At 50.9% G+C, this 19694-nt stretch overlaps 1 protein-coding gene across 1 annotated transcript in view; it reads left to right on the top strand.

Annotated features, from left to right (window-relative positions):
• ldb3a (LIM domain binding 3a) overlaps positions 1–19694 on the top strand; it is a 135281-nt gene that overhangs the window by 75361 nt on the left and 40226 nt on the right. The window contains exons 8-10 of the mRNA XM_055661564.1: positions 6737–6918; positions 9210–9246; positions 9914–10005. Of these exons, the coding sequence (XP_055517539.1) occupies positions 6737–6918; positions 9210–9246; positions 9914–10005 (311 nt within the window). The remainder of the gene's footprint in view (positions 1–6736; positions 6919–9209; positions 9247–9913; positions 10006–19694) is intronic.

Raw genomic sequence — 19694 nt, 5'->3', positions numbered from 1 at the left:
TGGCCATGGTCTTTATATATCCAGTCAATGATTTTGTGCTTTGTTAGAAATCCGAGTGTACTTGAAATGTTGATGTCTGCCCCTCAACCTCTCCATCCACAGTGCTGCATGTAATGTCGGGTTGAGTGTGTAAAATGTACTCACATCAAAACATATTGACACTGAGTGTTCAAGGTTTACACCCTCACTAGCAAACCCTGACTGTAATTAGTTTTCCGTTTTGTTTGCTAACCCGAGCTAACCACCATCATGTTTTTTCCCTTTGCATCCTGGTTTAGACTCGAGCTGAGAGAAAAGTGAAAGCCCTGTCCCACGGTACCCGTTCATTCCGAGAGTTCTCCCGAGTTTGCCCTGATTCGAACTCGGAGATTTACGGAGAATACTCGGGGCTCTCGTGGACATTTTTCATCGCGTTTGAAAAATCTTCGCGAGTCTTCCCGTGCTTACCTGCCATTAGCGAGTCTTCTTGAGTGCCTCCCGTAAGCGCTAAGAGACGTCCCCGAGCTCCAACATACCCGCTATGTCGGAGCTCGGGGTCATTCTCCGTGCTTACCACGAGTTTGAATTTTTAAAAACTCGGGAGAGCTCTTGGAATGAACTCGTACCGTGGGACAGGGCTTTGATATTTGTATTCAAAGGTAGACAAGATTGCTGGAGAAACTCAGCGGGTGAGGCAGCATCTATGGAGCGAAGGAAATAGGCAACGTTTCGGGACGAAACGTTGCCTATTTCCTTCGCTCCATAGATGCTGCCGCACCCGCTGAGTTTCTCCAGCAATCTTGTCTACCTTCGATTCTCCAGCATCTGCAGTTCCTTCTTTAACATTTGTATTCATCACGACTGATCTGAACCTCTGGAATGTCTCGGGCAGAAGGGCAAAGCTTGTTTTCCCGTTTTTGGAATGTTTCACACAATGGGTGTTCCAAGATGTTTGACCGTAAGATCATGTATCTCAAGGGGACACACGCACCCTTACTCTGAAACCAACCCCCAGCTAACAAATGGCAGGAAACTTGCGATCCGGTTTATTTTTCTATAAAAAGAACAAGTTTACTTGTTGTCAAGTAAGTAAATTTACTGGCCAAGCATTCACATACAAGGAATTTGCCTTGGTGCTCCGCCCACAAGTAACAACATGACTTACAGTGACAGTTACGAATGACTCAGAAAACACTAAACATCAATAATAAAAAAAAATTCATGATCAAGCATGTGAACCAACAAAATACCAGATCAAATGGAGGCTACAGATTTTTGGCTCTTGAGTAGAGCAACTACTCGTGGATAAAAACTGTTTTCATGCCTGGCTGTGGCAGCTTTGACAATCCGGAGTCGCCTTCCAGAGTCGCCAAGTAGCGACTATGGTCACGTAACTCAGTTGCTCATCATGCCACAAGATGGCGCAGAGATCAGTATGATATGGAGAGGGGAGGAGGGGAGGAGGTGTCGTAGAGGCGGTGAAATATAGTCAGGGAACAAATGCTGTAAATGTATGCGGTTCTCAATGGACTCCATCTATGTCCATTCCAAGTGACTCTTGCAACTGCACTCCAAATAGTGAGAAACCGCTAATTTCAGCTCAAAGGCTATTCAAGTTATCAACCTGAAGGGTGCGATTGTGTAGGGAGACCCCCCGTCTCCCGCTCCCCCGACTCTCAGCCTGTAGACGGGGGTCTCGACCCGAAACGCCACCCTTCCCTTCTCTCCAGAGATGCGGTCTGTCCCGCTGAGTTACTCCAGCATTTTGTGTCTAATTATCCAAACTGAAGTGCTAACCGTTTCATTCTCCGTAGAAGCTGCCTGACCTGCTGAGTATTTCCAGCATTTTCTGCTTTAATTGAAGGTTAGACGTACTGAGTAACGGTCACTCTGTGTCTGTGTGCGTGTTTTAGAATGACGGGGGGTGTATCATTGCTCCCACCCTGCAGTGGCTGGCACTGATTGTGGAGCAAGGCATTTGCTGGATGTCTCTTACAAAGTAAAACCAGCAGGCTCTGCTCATTTGTATCAGACATGGTTCTCTTCCTCTCTCACACGCACACTCACTCACTCACTCACTGACTGACTGACTGACTCACTCACTCACTCACTCACTCACTCACTCACTCACTCATATTCTCTCTTTCTCTCTCCCTCGCCCTCCCACTCCCCTCTCCCCACCCTCTCTTCTCCCCCCCCCTCCCCCTTTCCCCCTTCTCCCTCCCCTCTTCCTCCTCTCCCCACATTCCACCCTCCCTCTCTCCCTCACTCACCCCCGCCCCCCACTCTCCCCCACCACCTCTCCATGTCCCCCTCCTCTCTCTCTCTCTCCGCCACCACCCCCTCCCTCCCATCTCCCTCCCTCACCCTCTCTCTCTCTCTCTCTCCATCTCTTTTCAGTTTCTGTCTGTCTCATTCTCTCTCTCCATCTCTCTTTCTATCTCTCTCATTCTCTCACACACGTTCACACACACACGTTCACACACACGCACACACGTTCACACACACACACACGTTCACACACACACACACACACGTTCACACACCCACACTCACACCACACACTGTTCACACACCCACACACACACACATGTTCACAGACACACACACACGTTCACACACACACACACACACACACACACACACACACACACACACACGTTCACAGACAGACACACACACACACACTAAACGTTCATTGATAGCTTACTGATGTACAGCCTGGTCTTTGATGCAAATGGCCGTGAGGAGTTGCGTTCCGTTCCCTGCTGCCGGATGATGTGGAAAGTTTGGGTTGACATTGCGTTAATTGACTGTGGAGGAAGGTTTGGTTTAGTCCGGGATGATGTGGTGGATATGGTTTGATCATTGGAGTTGATCAACAGTGATCAACAATTGTCCCACTGGTAAATGGGAACCAGAGTTATCCAGTGGTTCATTCAAATTCATCTGATATTTGATGTTGATTCTTGGTGACGGCAAGATAGCGGCTGATTTTGATCTTTATTATTTGTCCGCTATCTTCAAAGGTCCTGGCTTGTTGTAGATGTAATTAATATTTCTTGCTGTAAGAACTGCAAACAATCGGCAGTTTAATGTGACGTTCTGTCATGTGCTCCAGTCTTCAGTGGTTTTGGGATATTTATCCTGCAAAATATCTCAGTTCAGTTCAGTTTGTTGCCACGTGTACCGAGGCCCAGTGAAAAGCTTCTGTTGCGTGCTAACCAGTCAGCAGAAAAGCAATACATGATTACAATCGAGTGGAAAGATACATGATAAGGGAATAACATATAGTGCAAGGTAAAGGCAGCAAAGTCCGATCAAGGATAGTCCAAGGTCATCAAAGAGGTAGTTCAGGATTGCTCTCTGGTTGTGGTAGGATGATTCAGTTGCCTGATAACAGCTGGGAAGAAACTGTCCCTGAATCTGGAGGTGTGCGTTTTCACACTTCTGTACCTTTGACCTGATGGGAGAGGGGAGAAGAGGGAGTGGCCAGGGTACGCCATCCTTGATTATGCTGCTGGCCTTGCCGAGGCAGCGTGAGGTGTAGACGGACTCAATGGGAGGGAGGTTGGATTGTGGGATGGTCTGGGCTGCACCATGTTCTCAGGTACAGATGACCTGGACCTGGTTCTGTCTTGGAGCCTGATTCACAGATGTAGCAGGTCAGTGTGATGTGACCCTTTGAGGAGGTGGCTTTATTCCTTGTGTCGCCTTGCCTTTGGAGACAGATCCCACCTTGTACATTCGTCCGTACGTGCTGGGGGAACCAAGTGATGTGGGATCTTGTGATGGAGATGACATTGGGGCGGTAGATCAGCCAGCATCTTATTGACTGGTGGAGAAGACCCGGGGAACTCCTCAACGTCTCCTTCCAATGGAATCTCTCAGCCCTCATCATCGCAACGGCTGGGGAAAGAGAGCCTTGGAGTGTGGAGCCTGGATGTGGGAGATACAGTCACTTGCCTCTCTCTCCCTGTACATGTCCACGTGCGGGACCAGAATGACGGGACCAGTGGAGAAGGAACCCTGGAGACCCCCCCCCCCCTGCTCTCTCACTCCCTGAGCAAGCTGGAAGACAAGAGCTGTTGTCCTCCAGGACTACATCCATCTACCTGGGGAGCCCAGTGTGTGAGTGTCGACTGGCACCAGGGACCTGCGTTATAAGGATGCCATTGTTAGGTTATCCCATACTCCTGTCCACCACATATGCTCTTCTCCCATTCCTATCGTGTTCCCATCTCGGCGAATGATCCACGGCCGTATCCCGTCCCGTCTCGTCTCGTCTTGCCGGGAACTCGCCCTGAGAGGGGACGGAGGGAGACGGCAGCGGACATTGGGCAAACGAGGACAGTGAGAAGAATTGGGGTGGGGTCTTATCTTAGGCGCCCTGGAGGTCAGCTGCTGGAGCCCCCACACCCTCCTCCAAGGAACAAGTGCAGGAGAGGGACGATGGTTCATGGGCCGATCGGACTGCTGGCGACGGCTGCAACAGCCCTTTGTGGCCGGCTACAGCTGCAACTGGGAAATGGCCCCAACATGGCATCTCTTGCATATGGACTCAGTGGGCTGTTGTTACATTCTGTACGAACAAGGGAACTCTGCTTATTAACGGCGATAGTCTCGCTGAGCTGAAGAGACGTGATGATAAAGAAGAAATTGATTAGCCTCCAATTCTCCAGGCACGTTTGGATGATGGGCAAAGTTGTCACCTCACCCTTTACGGACCCCTGCCACGGTGCTGCTGTGTATTTAGCCCAGGGACCGGTGCTGCCCTGACACAACACATCCCCCCTCCTGCTGCCCGACTGCTCCTGAGGCTGTTCACTGAAGCCACGAGGTTCACTACAGAACTGAAAGCAAGAACTGCTGAGGCAGAAACGTGACATGGTCATACAAATGGCCGCAGAACCTATCAATGAATTGAATGATCCCCTTCCTCAATAACGCCTTTGGGGAAAGAATTGCAACTCAGGATATTAAAGAAACGTGTCATCTTTGTCAGAAGGGAAGGAAGTTTTCAAGCTTTCAATTAGATTTAGCTCTTAGGGCTAACAGAATCAAGGGATATGGGGAGAAAGCAGGGACGTGGTTCTGATTGGGGTTGATCAGCCAGTGCTGGCTCGAAGGGCCAAATGGCCTACTCCTGCACCTATTTTATATGTTTCTAAGGAGCGAGTTTATAATGCCCCTGTCCCACTTAGGAAACCTGAACGGAAACCTCTGCAGACTTTGCGCCCCACCCAAGGTTTCCATGCGGTTCCCGGAGGTTGCAGGTGGTTGCCGGAGGTTGCAGGTAGTGGAAGATGGTAGGGAGACTGACAAAAACCTCCGGGAACCGCACGGAAACCTTGGGTGGGGCGCAAAGTCTCCAGAGGTTTCCGTTCAGGCTTCCTAAGTGGGACTGGGGAATTATTTTGCTTGTAAGCTTCATCCCCTCCTTGTGTGGAGACACTGACATCCATTGTGATGTCCCGCCTATAATCCTGGTGGTGGAAAGGCCTGTGCTTTGTGCTGTTTCTTTGGCAGCAGAGTGGCAGCAGAGTGGGGAAGAGGGTGCACGATCCTCCTTGGGTCCACGCTGAGTTGTTTAGTTTAGTTTAGTTTAGAGATACAGCGTGCATACAGGAGCAGTGAGGAGAGTCCACGCCGACCAGCGATCACCTTAGTACACTAGTCCATCCCGCAATTTACAGAGGGGCCAATTGACCAAAAAACCTACACGTCTTTGGAGTGTAGGAGGAAACCAGAGCACCCGGTCGAAACCCCGCAGGGGGAACGTGCAAACTCTGTACAGACAGCGCCACCAACACACACTGCACGGCGGCACAGCGGTAGAGTTGCTGCCTCACAGCGCCAGAGACCCTGGATCGATCCTGATCATGCACGGCACCCGGGTCTCTGGCGCTGTGAGGCAGCAACTCTACCGCTGTGCCGCCGTGCAGTGTGTGTTGGTTGACGGTCGGCAGACAGAGGACATGCCCAGCCTGGAGTGTCAATAGACAATAGACAATAGGTGCAGGAGTAGGCCATTCGGCCCTTCGAGCCAGCACCGCCATTCAATGTGATCATGGCTGATCATCCCCAATCAGTACCCCGTTCCTGCCTCCTCCCCATATACCCTGACTCCGCTATCTTTAAGAGCCCTATCTAGCTCTCTCTTGAAAGCATCCAGAGAACCTGCCTCCACCACCCTCTGAGGCAGAGAATTCCGCAGACTCACCACTCTCTGTGGGAAAATGTGTTTCCTCGTCTCCATTCTAAATGGCTTACTCCTTATTCTTAAACTGTGTGGCCCCTGGTTCTGGACTCCCCCAACATTGGGAACACGTTTCCTGCCTCTAGTGTGTCCAAACCCTTAATAATCTTATATGTTTCAATGAGATCACCTCTCAATCTGTCACCTTGCGCAGAGTGGCACTGGGTGGTTGGCACGGTGTAGACCAAACGCTGGAGGTGGTGCCCCAAGTGGAGACCCCCCTCCCACATACCGGGGCACTGACCCCCACTCAGGCCACCACCACCCAGCTGGCCAACGTTGCCACAGAGAGACAAGGGGAGCAAACATCAGGGTTCTGAATCCTTGGAGACAATGATGGGCAAAACCACCTGGTGCTTCGAGGAGCTGGCTCGGAGCTCCAGGGCCATCACCCGCCTTGCCCACGCTGCCGGCTGGTGGGTGAACAGCGGCAGTCTCGTGGAGGCCGGGAGCAAGGGGCGGTGTCGTTGTAAAATGTGACTCTCTCTGTTATTGCAGTAACCTTCATGTTAAAGATGCTCTAGTCGACAGCAGTTCCCCAGTCTACCAGGCTGTGGTCCGTAACGCTAACCAGCACCAACAGACCCACCAGCAGGAGGTGGATGAATGGACTCGCAGAGCTGCCAACCTGCAGTCCAAGTCTTTCCGTGTCCTTGCCCAGATGACTGGAACGGAATTCTGTAAGTATTGCAAAGCTTTCTCTGATACATCACAGAGGGAGGTGGGAGCAGTTCCCTGCTAGTACAATGTGACATGGGCTTCCACCCACCCCAGACTGGTGAGGTGGGTGCCTCCCCACCATTGTGGCCGATGATGGGCTGATGAGACAACAGCTCAAGGCTCGGTGGGTCCAGGCTGAATGAGTGGGCAACTTCGCTGTGGGGAATAGTGCTGACCTGAGATCAGCATCGATGCAGAGGAGAGGAGGCTAGCCATCACTAGAGAGACTGGTGCTGCTCTGATCCCGTCCACTCTTTCTCTGCTGATAGACTACCCCACCCCACATGACCATCGATCACCCGTTCACACAGGTGTCACCTTATCCCTCTCTCCCACTCCCTACGCAAGTTATCGGAGCCAATCAACCAACAAAAACGTATGTCAATAGACAATAGACAATAGGTGCAGGAGTAGGCCATTCAGCCCTTCGAGCCAGCACCGCCATTCAATGTGATCATGGCATTATAAACTCGTTCCTTAGAAACATATCTCAATAGACAATATAAAATAGGTGCAGGAGTAGGCCATTTGGCCCTTCGAGCCAGCACTGGCTGATCATCCCCAATCAGAACCACGTCCCTGCTTTCTCCCCATATCCCCTGACCCCGCTATTTTTAAGAGCCCTATCTAGCTCTCTCTTGAAAGCATCCAGAGAACCTGCCTCCACCGCCCCCTGAGGCAGAGAATTCCACAGACTCACCACTCTCTGTGAGAAAAAGTGTCTTCAGTGATAGTGGTTGGTAGTTCAGGACTGCCCTCTAGTGGGTGATAGATGGTTCAGTTGCTTGATAACAGCTGGGAAGAATCTGTCCCTGAATCTGGAGGTGTGCGTTTTCACACTTCTGTGCCTCTTGCCTGATGGGAGAGGGGAGAAGATCTGTTGATAAATCCCTGAAACCTGCAAGGATAAAACCCACACTTGTAGCGTTGATTTTTCCCTGGTGCTGCCAACTGCCTCCATGGATCTTTGTTGTAGACTGGGTTGGTCCGCTTTACGAGGAATCCGGGACGAAGAAGGGTCCCGACCCAAAACATCGTCTCTCCATGTCCTCCAGAGAGTCCGCCTGACCCACTGAGTTACTCCAGTACTTTGTGCTTTGCGCAAGATCCCAGCATCTGCAGTTCTTTGTGTCACCACTAAACTACGGGGTCCTGGCATCAGTGCGGCCCTGTGCGAGAGTACAATGGTCATATCTCCCGGGCAAGACTTGGTTCATAAGATCATAACTTACAGGAACAGAATTAGGCCATTCGGCCCACCAAGTCTACTCCGCCATTCAATCATGGCTGATCTATCTCTCCCTCTCAACCCCATTCTCCTGCCTTCTCCCCATAACCCCAGACACCCATACTAATCAAGAATCTAGCTATCTCCCCCTTAGAACTATCCACTGACTTGGCCTCCACAGCCGTCTGTGGCAATGAATTCCACAGATTCACCACCTCTGACGAAAGAAATTCATCCTCATCTCTAAAGGTAGGTCCTTTTATTCTGAGGCTGTGGCTTCTGGTCCAAGACTCCCCCTCCTTGATGTCACAACCCAATTGTCTTCCTGGATTCAAGTCTACTCACCAAGGTGATTTTAGCCTTTCTGGAAGTTTGGTACCAGTTTGTTAAGCCAGTTTAGATTCAGTTTAGAGAGATGCAGCGTAGAAACATGCCCTCCGTCACACCAAGCCCCACCATTGTTCACCCGTCCACTCTAGTTCCGTGTTATCCTACACACTAGGGGGCAATTTACAGAAGCCAATCAACCTACAAACCAGCACGTCGTCGGAGATGTGGGGGGAAACCGGAGCACCCGGAGGTAACCCGCGTGGCCACGGGGAGAACGTGCAAACACCACACGGACAACACCCGAGATCAGGATCGAACCCGGGTCTCTGGCTCTGTGAGGCAGTAGCTCTACCAGCTGTGCCACGGTGTTGCCCCAAATTTCATGTCATAGGAACAGAATGAGGCCATTCTGCCCATCGAGTCTACACTGCCATGTCTGATCTAAGGGGCGATGATCATGTCTGATTGAAGTGGAGATGAATCAAGTCCATATAAGGGTTTATAGTTTGACTGTGCTGTGCACACACAGCGGATAGTCCGTCCTCTCAGTAGTGTGGAGAGCAGGCACAGCTGCCATCTTCTCCTCCCCTGCCCCTTGCCAGCTCCATGAAGAGCCCCCATTGGAGACCTGCGGGTGGGACGGGGATAAGAGTGCTTGGGCTGTGCCACTCATTGGGTCCTTTTGTGTTGCAGTGCAAGATCCCGATGAGGAAGCGATGAAACGATCCAGGTAGGCTTCTTGCAAGAGCAGCATCCACCTGGCCTCCACCACACACAGCCAGACAGTAAACATAGCAACACAATACCCCAACCCTCAGCATTCACTCACATCACAGAGGCGGGGGTATCAAGATTACCACCAGTTCATCCCGAAATTGGACGGTGAAATCTACCTGAGATTCCGGGCAATATGTCGAGCTCTGAACTATGGGTTTGCCTGTGGTAGATCACGGGGACTAGTTCCGTCAGTTCACCGTGGTACATTGGGCTTCAGTTGGTGGAGGACGTCTCTCCAATATTGTCCTCATGACATGCTTCACGCCCATCCCCAGGCAACGTTGCCTGCCAACATCGACACTAATCACGGGGGGTTTGCTCTGGTTTTGTCTGTCGTCCCTGCTTCTAACACAGAAATGACAAGGATGTTCAAAGGGCTGCCAGTTTAAGGATCGAGAATGATTCGGAAACTGGTGCACAAAGCTTCCCCTTTCCTCCCCCCCATCTACCCCCTTGCTCCGGTTGTAGCAGATCAATTGGGGACTTTGTAAGCCTTGTCATTTGCCATGTGCTTCGTTTGGTTTGTGTGCTGTGAGGTGAGGAGACGTATTCGGGTCTTATTCCCTCATCCCCCTCACTCTTGTCCTCCTCTCTCTTTTCTCTCTTTCTCTACGCCACAGGGAAAAGTTTGAACATGAAGTTAAAGGCCCGCGCTTTGCCAAATTACGTAAATGGCACAATGGTCTGTCTGCACAGATCCTTAATATTAAAGGCTAACGTGCCCACGTGTAATCAGGCACTCTAAGATAGAATTACTAAACTAATATTAAGGGAAGATTTCCATCGTAGTGACTCTTTTGAAATTTAGTAGCTTGAAAAAACATCAAATCTCCTTAAAAACAAGTTAAAGAAAGTGCTTGTTGATTCTCCATCGCCTTGAATCTTCCCTGTGGTCTAATCTGTTGCCACTCACTGTACACTACTCCCTCATGCACGAATGTTATTATGACAATAAAATGTTAAAAATCCTTGTTTCTGTATAAAGAGTCAGCTTCTATATCTCTCGATTCCTTGCAAAGTCGTTTTAGGGAATTTAATAAGCTGTCGGCTCCCTTGTGTTAGTGAGCGAGTGTAGTTTGACCGGGCTGTTGCTATCTGAGTGATTTGTCAGTGAGAGGTGCAGTCTGGTGTGAAGGAATGCTCACTCTATACAGTGGACCCCCATGCTCATCTGCCTGCGAGGGTCTGTAAAGGAAAGCAGCCAAGGGAATAGAGGATGTGTAGGAAGGAACTGTGCGGATGCTAGCTTGACCCGTTCAGTGCCACCCCCCCCCCCCCCCCCCCCCCCCCCCCCCCCCCCCTCCACCGAGTATACCCAGGTCATGGCCAATAGTGGGGAAAAAACTTGGCTGTGAACAGGTTAAACCAATGGTAGACACAAAAAACTGGAATACCTCAGCATGTGTAGGAAGGAACTGCAGACGCTGGTTTAAACCGAAGATAGACACAAAACGCTGGAGTAACTCAGCGGGCAGGCAGCGTCCCTGGAGAGAAGGAATGGGTGACAAATAGACAATGGTTTTTCCGGTCTGAGTCAACACATGATTCAGTGATTCAATGATTCCATGTTAGTTTATTGTCACATGTACCGAGGAACAGTGAAATGTTTTGTTTTTGCATAAAATACGCAAAGTACACAAAGAATCACCAGGTATCTGGTATCAACAAAGTTGCAGATGTATTTATTACACTCCTCCTCTCCACGGCCCATCTTTGTCCCCACCTCCTTGTCCCCACCTTCTCTCCTTGTCTCCATCCCCTTTCCTCATCCCCATCCCCTCTCCTCATCCCCATCCCCTCTCCTCATCCCCATCCCCTCTCCTTCTCCTACCCCCCTCCCCTCTCCTCATCCCCATCCCCTCTCCTTTCCCCATCCCCTCCCTTTCCCCCATCCCCTCTCCTTTCCCCCATCCCCTCTCCTCATCCCCATCCACTCTCCTCATCCCCATCCCCTCTCCTTCCCCCCATCCCCTCTCCTACCCCCCATCCCCTCTCCTCATCACCCATCCCCTCTCCTTCCCCCCATCCCCTCTCCTACCCCCCATCCCCTCTCCTCATCCCCATCCCCCCTCTCCTTTCCCCCATCCCCTCTCCTCCCATCCCCCCCCCATCCCCATCCTCATCCCCATCCACTCTCCTCATCCCCATCCCCTCTCCTTTCCCCCATCCCCTCTCCCCCCCCATCCCCTCCCTCTCCTTCCCCCCATCCCCCTCTCCTTCCCCATCCCCTCTCCTCATCCCCATCCCCTCCCCCTCATCCCCATCCCCTCTCCTCCTCATCCCCCCCCCTCCCTCATCCCCTCCCCTCCCCCTTGTCCCCCCCTCTCCTCATCCCCATCCCCTCTCCTCATCCCCATCCACTCTCCTTTCCCCCATCCCCTCTCCTTCCCCCATCCCCTCTCCTTCCCCCTCCCCCTCTCCTCATCCCCATCCCCTCTCCTCATCCCCATCCACTCTCCTTTCCCCCATCCCCTCTCCTTGTCCCCATCCCCTCTCCTCATCCCCATCCCCTCTCCTCATCCCCATCCACTCTCCTTGTCCCCATCCCCTCTCCTTTCCCCCATCCCCTCTCCTTTCCCCCACCCCCCTCTCCTTGCCCCATCCCCTCTCCTCATCCCCACCCCCTCTCCTTGTCCCCACCCCCTCTCCTCATCCCCACCCCCTCTCCTTGTCCCCACCCCCTCTCCTCATCCCCATCCACTCTCTCCTTGCCCCCATCCCCACTCCTTGTCCCAATCGCCGGGTCCGCTCTTGCCCAGCCCGAAGTTGAGCCGTGGAGAGCAGGACTGTAATAAATAAATCTGTAATTTTGTCTTTGCCGACTATTTTGTACTTCGTATATTTAATGCAAAAACAAAGCATTTCACTGTTCCTCGGTACATGTGACAATAGACTATCATGGAGTCATTGAATCACTGAATCATAACCATATAACCATACAACAATTACAGCACGGAAACAGGCCATCTCGATCCTTCTAGTCCGTGCCGAACACGTATTCTCCCCTAGTCCCATATACCTGCGCTCAGACCATAACCCTCCATACCTTTCCCGTCCATATAACTATCCAATTTATTTTTAAATTATAAAAACGAACCTGCCTCCACCACCTCCACTGGAAGCTCATTCCACACAGCTACCACTCTCTGAGTAAAGAAGTTCCCCCTCATGTTACCCCTAAACTTCTGTCCCTTAATTCTCAAGTCATGTCCTCTTGTTTGCATCTTCCCTACTCTCAGTGGGAAAAGCTTTTCCACGTCAACTCTGTCGATCCCTCTCATCATTTTAAAGACCTCTATCAAGTCCCCCCTTAACCTTCTGTGCTCCAAAGAATAAAGCCCTAACTTGTTCAACCTTTCTCTGTAACTTAGTTGCTGAAACCCAGGCAACATTCTAGTAAATCTCCTCTGTACTCTCTCTATTTTGTTGACGTCCTTCCTATAATTAGGCGACCAAAATTGTACCCCATACTCCAAAATCATGTGTTGACTCAGACCGGACAAACCATTGATTACACGTCATCTAACGTCAGCCATTACACTTCAGTGACACACAGACTGCTGGATGAACTGAAGAAGGATCCCCACCTGAAACCTGGCCTTCTCCATGTTGCCCACTGGTGCTGCCTGACCCACTGAGTAATGTCGGCACTTGGTCTTTGATTCAAGATTACAGCATCTGCTGTTCTTCGTGCCGATGTTTCAGTGGCAAATGAGATCAGTTTATTTCACCAATTCAGTTTTACTAGCTGGAGATTACTGAACTGTTTCTTGATGTGTCACCTATCCTTGTTCTCCATAAATGCTACCCGCTGAATTACTCCAGCACTTTATATCTTGTTTCTCGATGCAGGTAGTTAGGTTTGTCAGCATAAACAGTCATAGAGTCTTACAGCACGGAAGCAGGCCCTTCAGCCCAACTTATCCATGCCAACCCACCCAAGCTAATCCCATTTGCCCGTATTTGATCCACATTGCTCCAAACCTTTGCGAGCCATGTAGCTGTTCCAAGTATGATTCCAAATGACTCAACTACCTCCTCTGGCAGCTCGTTCCATACACCCACCTAAGTGAAAAAGTTGCCCTTCAGATTCCTCGTAATAAACACCATGCAAATCCCAGCCATTTGCTTCAATAGTTATTTGCTAATCTGGGGCTCATGTTTGGATGCTTCTTGCTAAAGGTCAGCCCCAACATTTGACCAGAACCAATTAAGCATCCGAAGAGAGGTCCAAACCCGAATCGTCACCTATCCATGTTCTCCAGAGATGTACCCTGACCCGCTGGGTTACTCCAGCACTTTCATAGGATCATAGGTTGTACGAGCAGACTGCGGCCATTCAATAGACAATAGACAATAGGTGCAGGATTAGACTATTCGCCATTGCCAATCACTGTGATCATCCACAATCAGTACCCCGTTCCTGCCTTCTTCCCATATCCCTTGACTCCACTATCTTTAAGAGCTCTATCTTACTCTCTCTTGAAAGCATCCAGAGAATTGGCCGCCACTGCCTTCTGAGGCAGAGAATTCCACAGATTCACAACTCTCTGGGTGACAAAAGTTTTTCCTCATCTCCGTTCTAAACGGCCAACATTCGGCCCATGAAGTCGAGACCGCCATTCAATGGTGGCTGATCTATCTTTCTCTCTCAGCCCCATTCTCCTGCCTTCTCCCCATAACCCCCAGACACTCTGTGTCTCTCATTGACTATCGCCCAGTGAGTTGAGGATTCTCCTCTTAATTAGTGAAACCGTTGACCCTCTCTTGCTTGACCTCGCTAGTAAAGGCAGTGCAGCAAGACATGATCTGTGTATCTCATTGGATTCAGATTCCGGGGCAAGCGGAACGGAAAGGGGGGGGAATCAGTGTGCACAATTCAGATTAAATCACGCAAGTATGGGCTTGTTGCAGCAGAGTTGTGACTACCCCTCTCTGACCCTAGTTCAACAAAACACAGAGGACAAATAAGGAAATCTTGCAATTAATCGTCAATTTTAACCAAATTTCCGCTACACCAAGAGCTGATCGTTTGCACATTGAATTGAGATGAATGTATCCACTAAAGCTTTTTTGAAATTAGTTCCATCGACCAGGTTAGATATAGTATTTTTTTTTCTCGGTGCCTGTGATGTGTGAGCATTCCTTCAGGGGGGGGGGTGTAAATTCTAAGTGCTTTATCGAAGGCTGAACTTGTGGAGGTGATGTGTAGAGTCCAGTTAGACGGATCTAAGAGTGAAGGGGCTGTAAGATGCTGGAATAACTTGGGTAAAGTCTGGGCCTGTTTATTGGAACACACCTCGCTGTGACAAGACTGGAAGCAGATTTCAATATATCCCCCCCCCCCCCCCCCCCCCTCCCCGATCCTCTCCAGTTTCCCAATCCTGTGCTCTTGGGATTTGAGCCCAGATACCCTGAAATCCCAGCCCAGTGGCTGTTCCTTGTCCTTAGCCTCAGCAGTGGTTGGTAGGGAGGCTGTGGGCCACCCAGGGGTCTGTGTATCTCACAGCTTGGCAAGGTGTAGACTCGTTCCCCTTCCCTGTAGTGCTCTGCCCCTGCCCCTGCCCCCTGACCTCTGACCCCTGACCCCACCCACTGTCCCCTGACCCCTGCCCCTACCCTTGCCTAATCCCCCGTCCCGCCCACTCCCCCATCCGTTCTGGCCCCCCGCCCTGACCCACAACCCGCCCCTTGCTTCCATGTCCCAGCCCCTGCTCCTGTCCCACCCCCCCCCCACGACCCTACCCCCCAGTCCCTGCCCCCTCCCACACCCCATTCCCAGGCCCACACCCCCTGGGCAGCCATGGCTGTCCAAGGTCACACAGAAAATGCCTCCGACCTGCACTCCATGTGTGCATTTGAAATCCTTTGTCATGCATCAAGGAGCATATTACGGTATTATATTTACCCCCAAAATAAGTACAAGGACAGCAGTCTATGAGGTGTGTTATACATGGCTGGAGTTGACGCTGCCTTGTGGCAGAGATGTGGGGTCTGGGATACAGTGGACTCTTGTCTCGGAGCTGTAGCTGCAGATACAGCTCCCCCCAGTACCCCACTTCCCTGGCAGCCAGGGCCCAGAGTTGTAGTTTGTGTCTGTGAGTGAGCTCAGTGGAGTGTGGGAGTGGACGCAAGGTGGAGACGAGGAATGTATAGACTGGCTCCGGTTAGAGAGGTGATTCGGCAAACTGTCATCATTCTGTATTCTCCGCTTGGTTTCTTTCGGTTTGTGATTTCTCTGTATATAGCAGCGTTTTTGTTCTCTGAAATAAAACAAAAATTGAGTTTAAAAATGACAATTGGACCCTCTTCCAATCTTTTTCCACTACTGGCCGGCTACTCGTCGCTAGTGCAGAGTTAGGCAATTCTTCACTCGGTACATTAAAGAGGCAGCACCAACATACTCCGACCGGGTCTCCAATCAACCTCCTGCATTACTCTATCCTTTATCTGTGCTCTGTGGACCACTCGACTGTAATCACGTATAGTCTCTGACTGGAGAGCCCGGATACAAAGCTTTTCACTGTACCTCGATACCCTTGACCATAATAAACAGAACTACATCATCCACCACTGTCTCCAGGGATGGGGAGAGTTATGGAGGCGAGGAGGGGGATGTGGGGGTGGTGAGGGGGGGGGGGGGGCGGGGGGGGGGGGGGGGGGGGGGGGAGGGGGAGAAGAGCTAACTGCTGGGCAACTGAAGACAGTGGTCGATGGTTTAGCCCCGTTTATTATTGCCCCGTGTGCCGAGGTCCAGTGAAAGGCTTTTGTTTGCGTGCTGTCCAATCTAAGGAAGGACTTTGAACGAATACAATCAAGCCGTCCACAGCGGAGAGATAAAGGGGAACATAATGCTGGAGATCGAGGGGAGACTTGGTAGGGATATATACAATCATGAAGGGCATCGATAGGGTGGTCATGGCATTGTGTTCGGCACAGACGTTATGGGCCGAAGGGCCTGTTCTTGTGCTGTACAGCTCTGTACAGGTGATGATCCACATGAAAGGGGGAGCTGGAGAGCGAGTCCGCACTCTTCATCATGAGTCTGTTACAGGTGGCAACGTGTGTTGAGAATCAAAGGCTACAAACTCCTTAGGGTTTAGGAGGCCCTAATGTGAGAAGATCATGAATGTGTGGAGGCCAAGTCAATGGATATTTTTAAGGCAGAGATAGATAGATTCTCGATCAGTCCAGGTGTTAGGGGTTATGGGGAGAAGGCAGGAGAATGGGGTTAGGAGGGAGAGATATGAGATATCAGCCATGATTGAATGGTGGAGTAGACTTGATGGGCCGAATGGCCTAATTCCGCTCCCTAACACTTATGGACTTTATAAAGCATGGTCAGACGTCAGCAGGAGCGCTGTGGGCAGATCAGGAGAGGCTTGGAAAGGGAGACAGAGGGGTTTGTGCAATGTTCCTCAGGGTGGGAAGCCTCAGTATTGAGGAGAGGCTGGATGAGTTAGGATGGTTTTCTTGGACAGAGAGAGAGGTTTTGACAGAGGGGCCAGAAAGACAGAAGCCTTTCCCTCTATAGGGTGTTTGGAGAAGCAGGAGGTATGGATGGACATTTACAAGAACGATCCCAGGAATGACTGGGCTAACATATGATGAGCATTTGATAGCTCTGGGCCTGTAATCGCTGGAGTTTAGAAGGATGAGTGGCGGTACCTCATCGAAACTTACCGAATAGTGAAAGGCCTGGATAGAGTGGATGTGGAGAGGGTGTTTCCATTAGTGGGAGAGTCTTGGACCTTAGAATAAAAGGATGAACATTTCGAAAGATGAGGAGGATTTTCTTTAGTCAGAAGGTGGTGAATCTGTGGAATTCATTGCCACAGTAGGCTGTGGAGGCCAAGTCAATGGATATTTTTAAGGCAGAGGTGGATAGATCCTTCATTAGTACAGGTGTCAGGGGTTATGGGGCGAAGGCAGGAGAATGGGGTTAGGAGGGAGAGATAGATCAGCCATGATTGAATGTCGGGGTAGACTTGATGGGCCGAATGGCCTAATTCTTCATCTATCGCTTGCGTGCTTATGAATTCAGTGAGTCTATAGCTTGGGGGGGGGGGGGGGGGGGGGAGGGGAGTGAGGAGAGTAGAATGGTGCATAATAATACTATTAATGGTTTGAAAAGGAGTTGGATAGGTTATTGTAAGGGTGGGGAACATGCAGGGATGGATACATACAGGCAGGATGGAGCTTACAAAAATTCCAGGGATGAGGTCTGAAGTTCATACCACAGAACAGTGAAGCACAGGAACAGGCCCTTCAGCCCACAATGTTTACGCCGAACATGATGCCCAGCAACATAGACAATAGGTGCAGGAGAAGGCCATTCGGCCCTTCGAGCCAGCACCACCATTCAATACGATCATGGCTGATCATCCACAATCATTGGACGGGGTAACACGCTGATACTTTCTACAAAATCATAGTTAACAAAAATTAATGAACCGACCTACAACTCCGAAAATAACCTTAATTCTAGTTTAATTTAGTTTAGTTTAGAGGTACAGGGCGGAAGCAGGCCCTGAAGCAGTGATCCCTGCACACTAACACTATCCTACACACACTGGGGACAATTTACAATGTTACCAAAGCCAGGTTAACCTCTAAACCCGTACGTCCTTGGAGTGTGGGAGGAAACCCGGAGAAAACCCACGCAGGTCACAGGGAGAATGATGTACAAACTACTTACCGACAGCACCCGTAGTCAGGATCGAACCTGGGTCCCTGGCGCTGTGAGGCAGCAGCTCTACCGCTGCGCCACTGCCGCCAGTCTAAAATACATAACTTTAAATTCCTAACAGAGCAGTTTTGAAGTAAACTGACCTAATTTGATACCACTGTGAATTTGGAAACGGCACATTACACTGAAGTTAGGTTCTCCGTCTACAGTGGGCTCAGGCTCACGGTCAAGTTGGCCTTTCAAAGTCAAGGCCTGTCTTAGTCACACCCAATATGTGGGCAACTCCAAGGTCCGAGCTCAAGTGAACCCCTCTAATGTCAGGCCATGTTAAAGGCTAACTACTAGGCTAGGATGCTTCACTGACACCGATCTTTGACAAGACACTCTTACCAACAAAGCACTAAAGATGAATGCAGCTGAATCATCTGAACACATTACCATCCAGTCCTGTCAGTAGACGTCTCTTTCCAAGAGAAGTCTAACTCCTGGATAACTAGGAAGCGAGTCAGCGATGACCTTGGATAAACTGCGTAGATGGAAGTAGACTCCTTAAAAAATCCTGGTTGGACTTTGATAAGATGGACGCAAGTGATGCAGGTGTGACACGTGGGCAAATAGACTTCCTGAGAATTGTGCAAAATAATAAACTTGAAGATTGTGTTCCATGGCACCAGCCGAAACAGAAAGAGGCCTCAGGTAAACTGCTTGTCTGGTGGTGACATAGGGAAATCTCCACCCTGCGGCGGGCTGTGTCTTTCCCAAACCAACACTAACCCACCCTCTGCTATATGGCCCCTTCAATGGTGGCTGCCTGACTACTGACCGCATGCCTTGCACATTGACACTTGCCGATGCCTTGTGCTGCCGGGGTGACTTGCTCTGATACCTATCTCTCTATCTATCTCTCTCTCTCTCTCTCTCTCCCCTCTCTCTCCTCTCTCTCCCTCTCCCTTTCCCCCTCCACTCTCCCTCTCCCCTCTCTTTGTCTCTCTCCCCCTCTCCCTCTACCTCCCCCTCCCCTCTCCCTCTCTCCCTCTCCCCCTCTCTCTTCCCCTCCCATCTCTCCCTCTCCCCCTCTCTCTCTCCCCCCCTCCCCCTCCCCCCCTCCCTCCCTCTCCTCCCCTCTCTCCCTCCCTCCCCTCTCTCTCTCCCCCCCCTCTCCCCTCTCTTGGTCTCACTGTCTCCTCCCATCTCTCCCTCTCTCTCCCTCCCTCTCTCTCTCTCCCCTCTCTCCCTCTCTCCCCTCTCCCTCCCTCCCTCCCCCTCCCCCTCCCTCTCTCCCTCTCCTCTCTCTCCCCCTCTCTCCCCCCCCCTCTCCTCTCTCTCTCCTTCTCCCTCTCTCCCCTCTCTCTCTCTCTCTCCCCCTCCCCTCCCTCTCTCTCTCCCTCTCTCTCTCTCTCTCTCCCCCTCTCCCTCTCTCTCTCTGCATTTCTAAACCCTCTCTCTCCATTCCTCCCTCTCTCTCTCCCTCTCTCTCTCTCTCTCTCTCCCTCCCTCTCTCCCTCTCCCCCTGTATCGCTCCCTCTCTCTTTCTCTCTCTCTCTCTCTCACTCTGTCGCGCGCGTTTGCTCCTCCTTCTCCCTCCAAGTCAACATCAGTCACTTCATTGCCCCAAGTTCACTGACATCTAATTCCTTCATTCTACTGACACCCACCCCATCCTCCCCCTCGCCAGAAGGCTCCACATTGGCAGCACTCTGGTGGCATTGATC

The sequence above is a fragment of the Leucoraja erinacea genome, chromosome 34 (genome assembly GCF_028641065.1).
Source record: "Leucoraja erinacea ecotype New England chromosome 34, Leri_hhj_1, whole genome shotgun sequence".
Lineage (NCBI taxonomy): Eukaryota > Metazoa > Chordata > Chondrichthyes > Rajiformes > Rajidae > Leucoraja > Leucoraja erinaceus.
The sequence above is the reverse complement of the archived record's forward strand: the minus strand, read 5'-3'. Positions and strand labels throughout refer to the sequence as shown.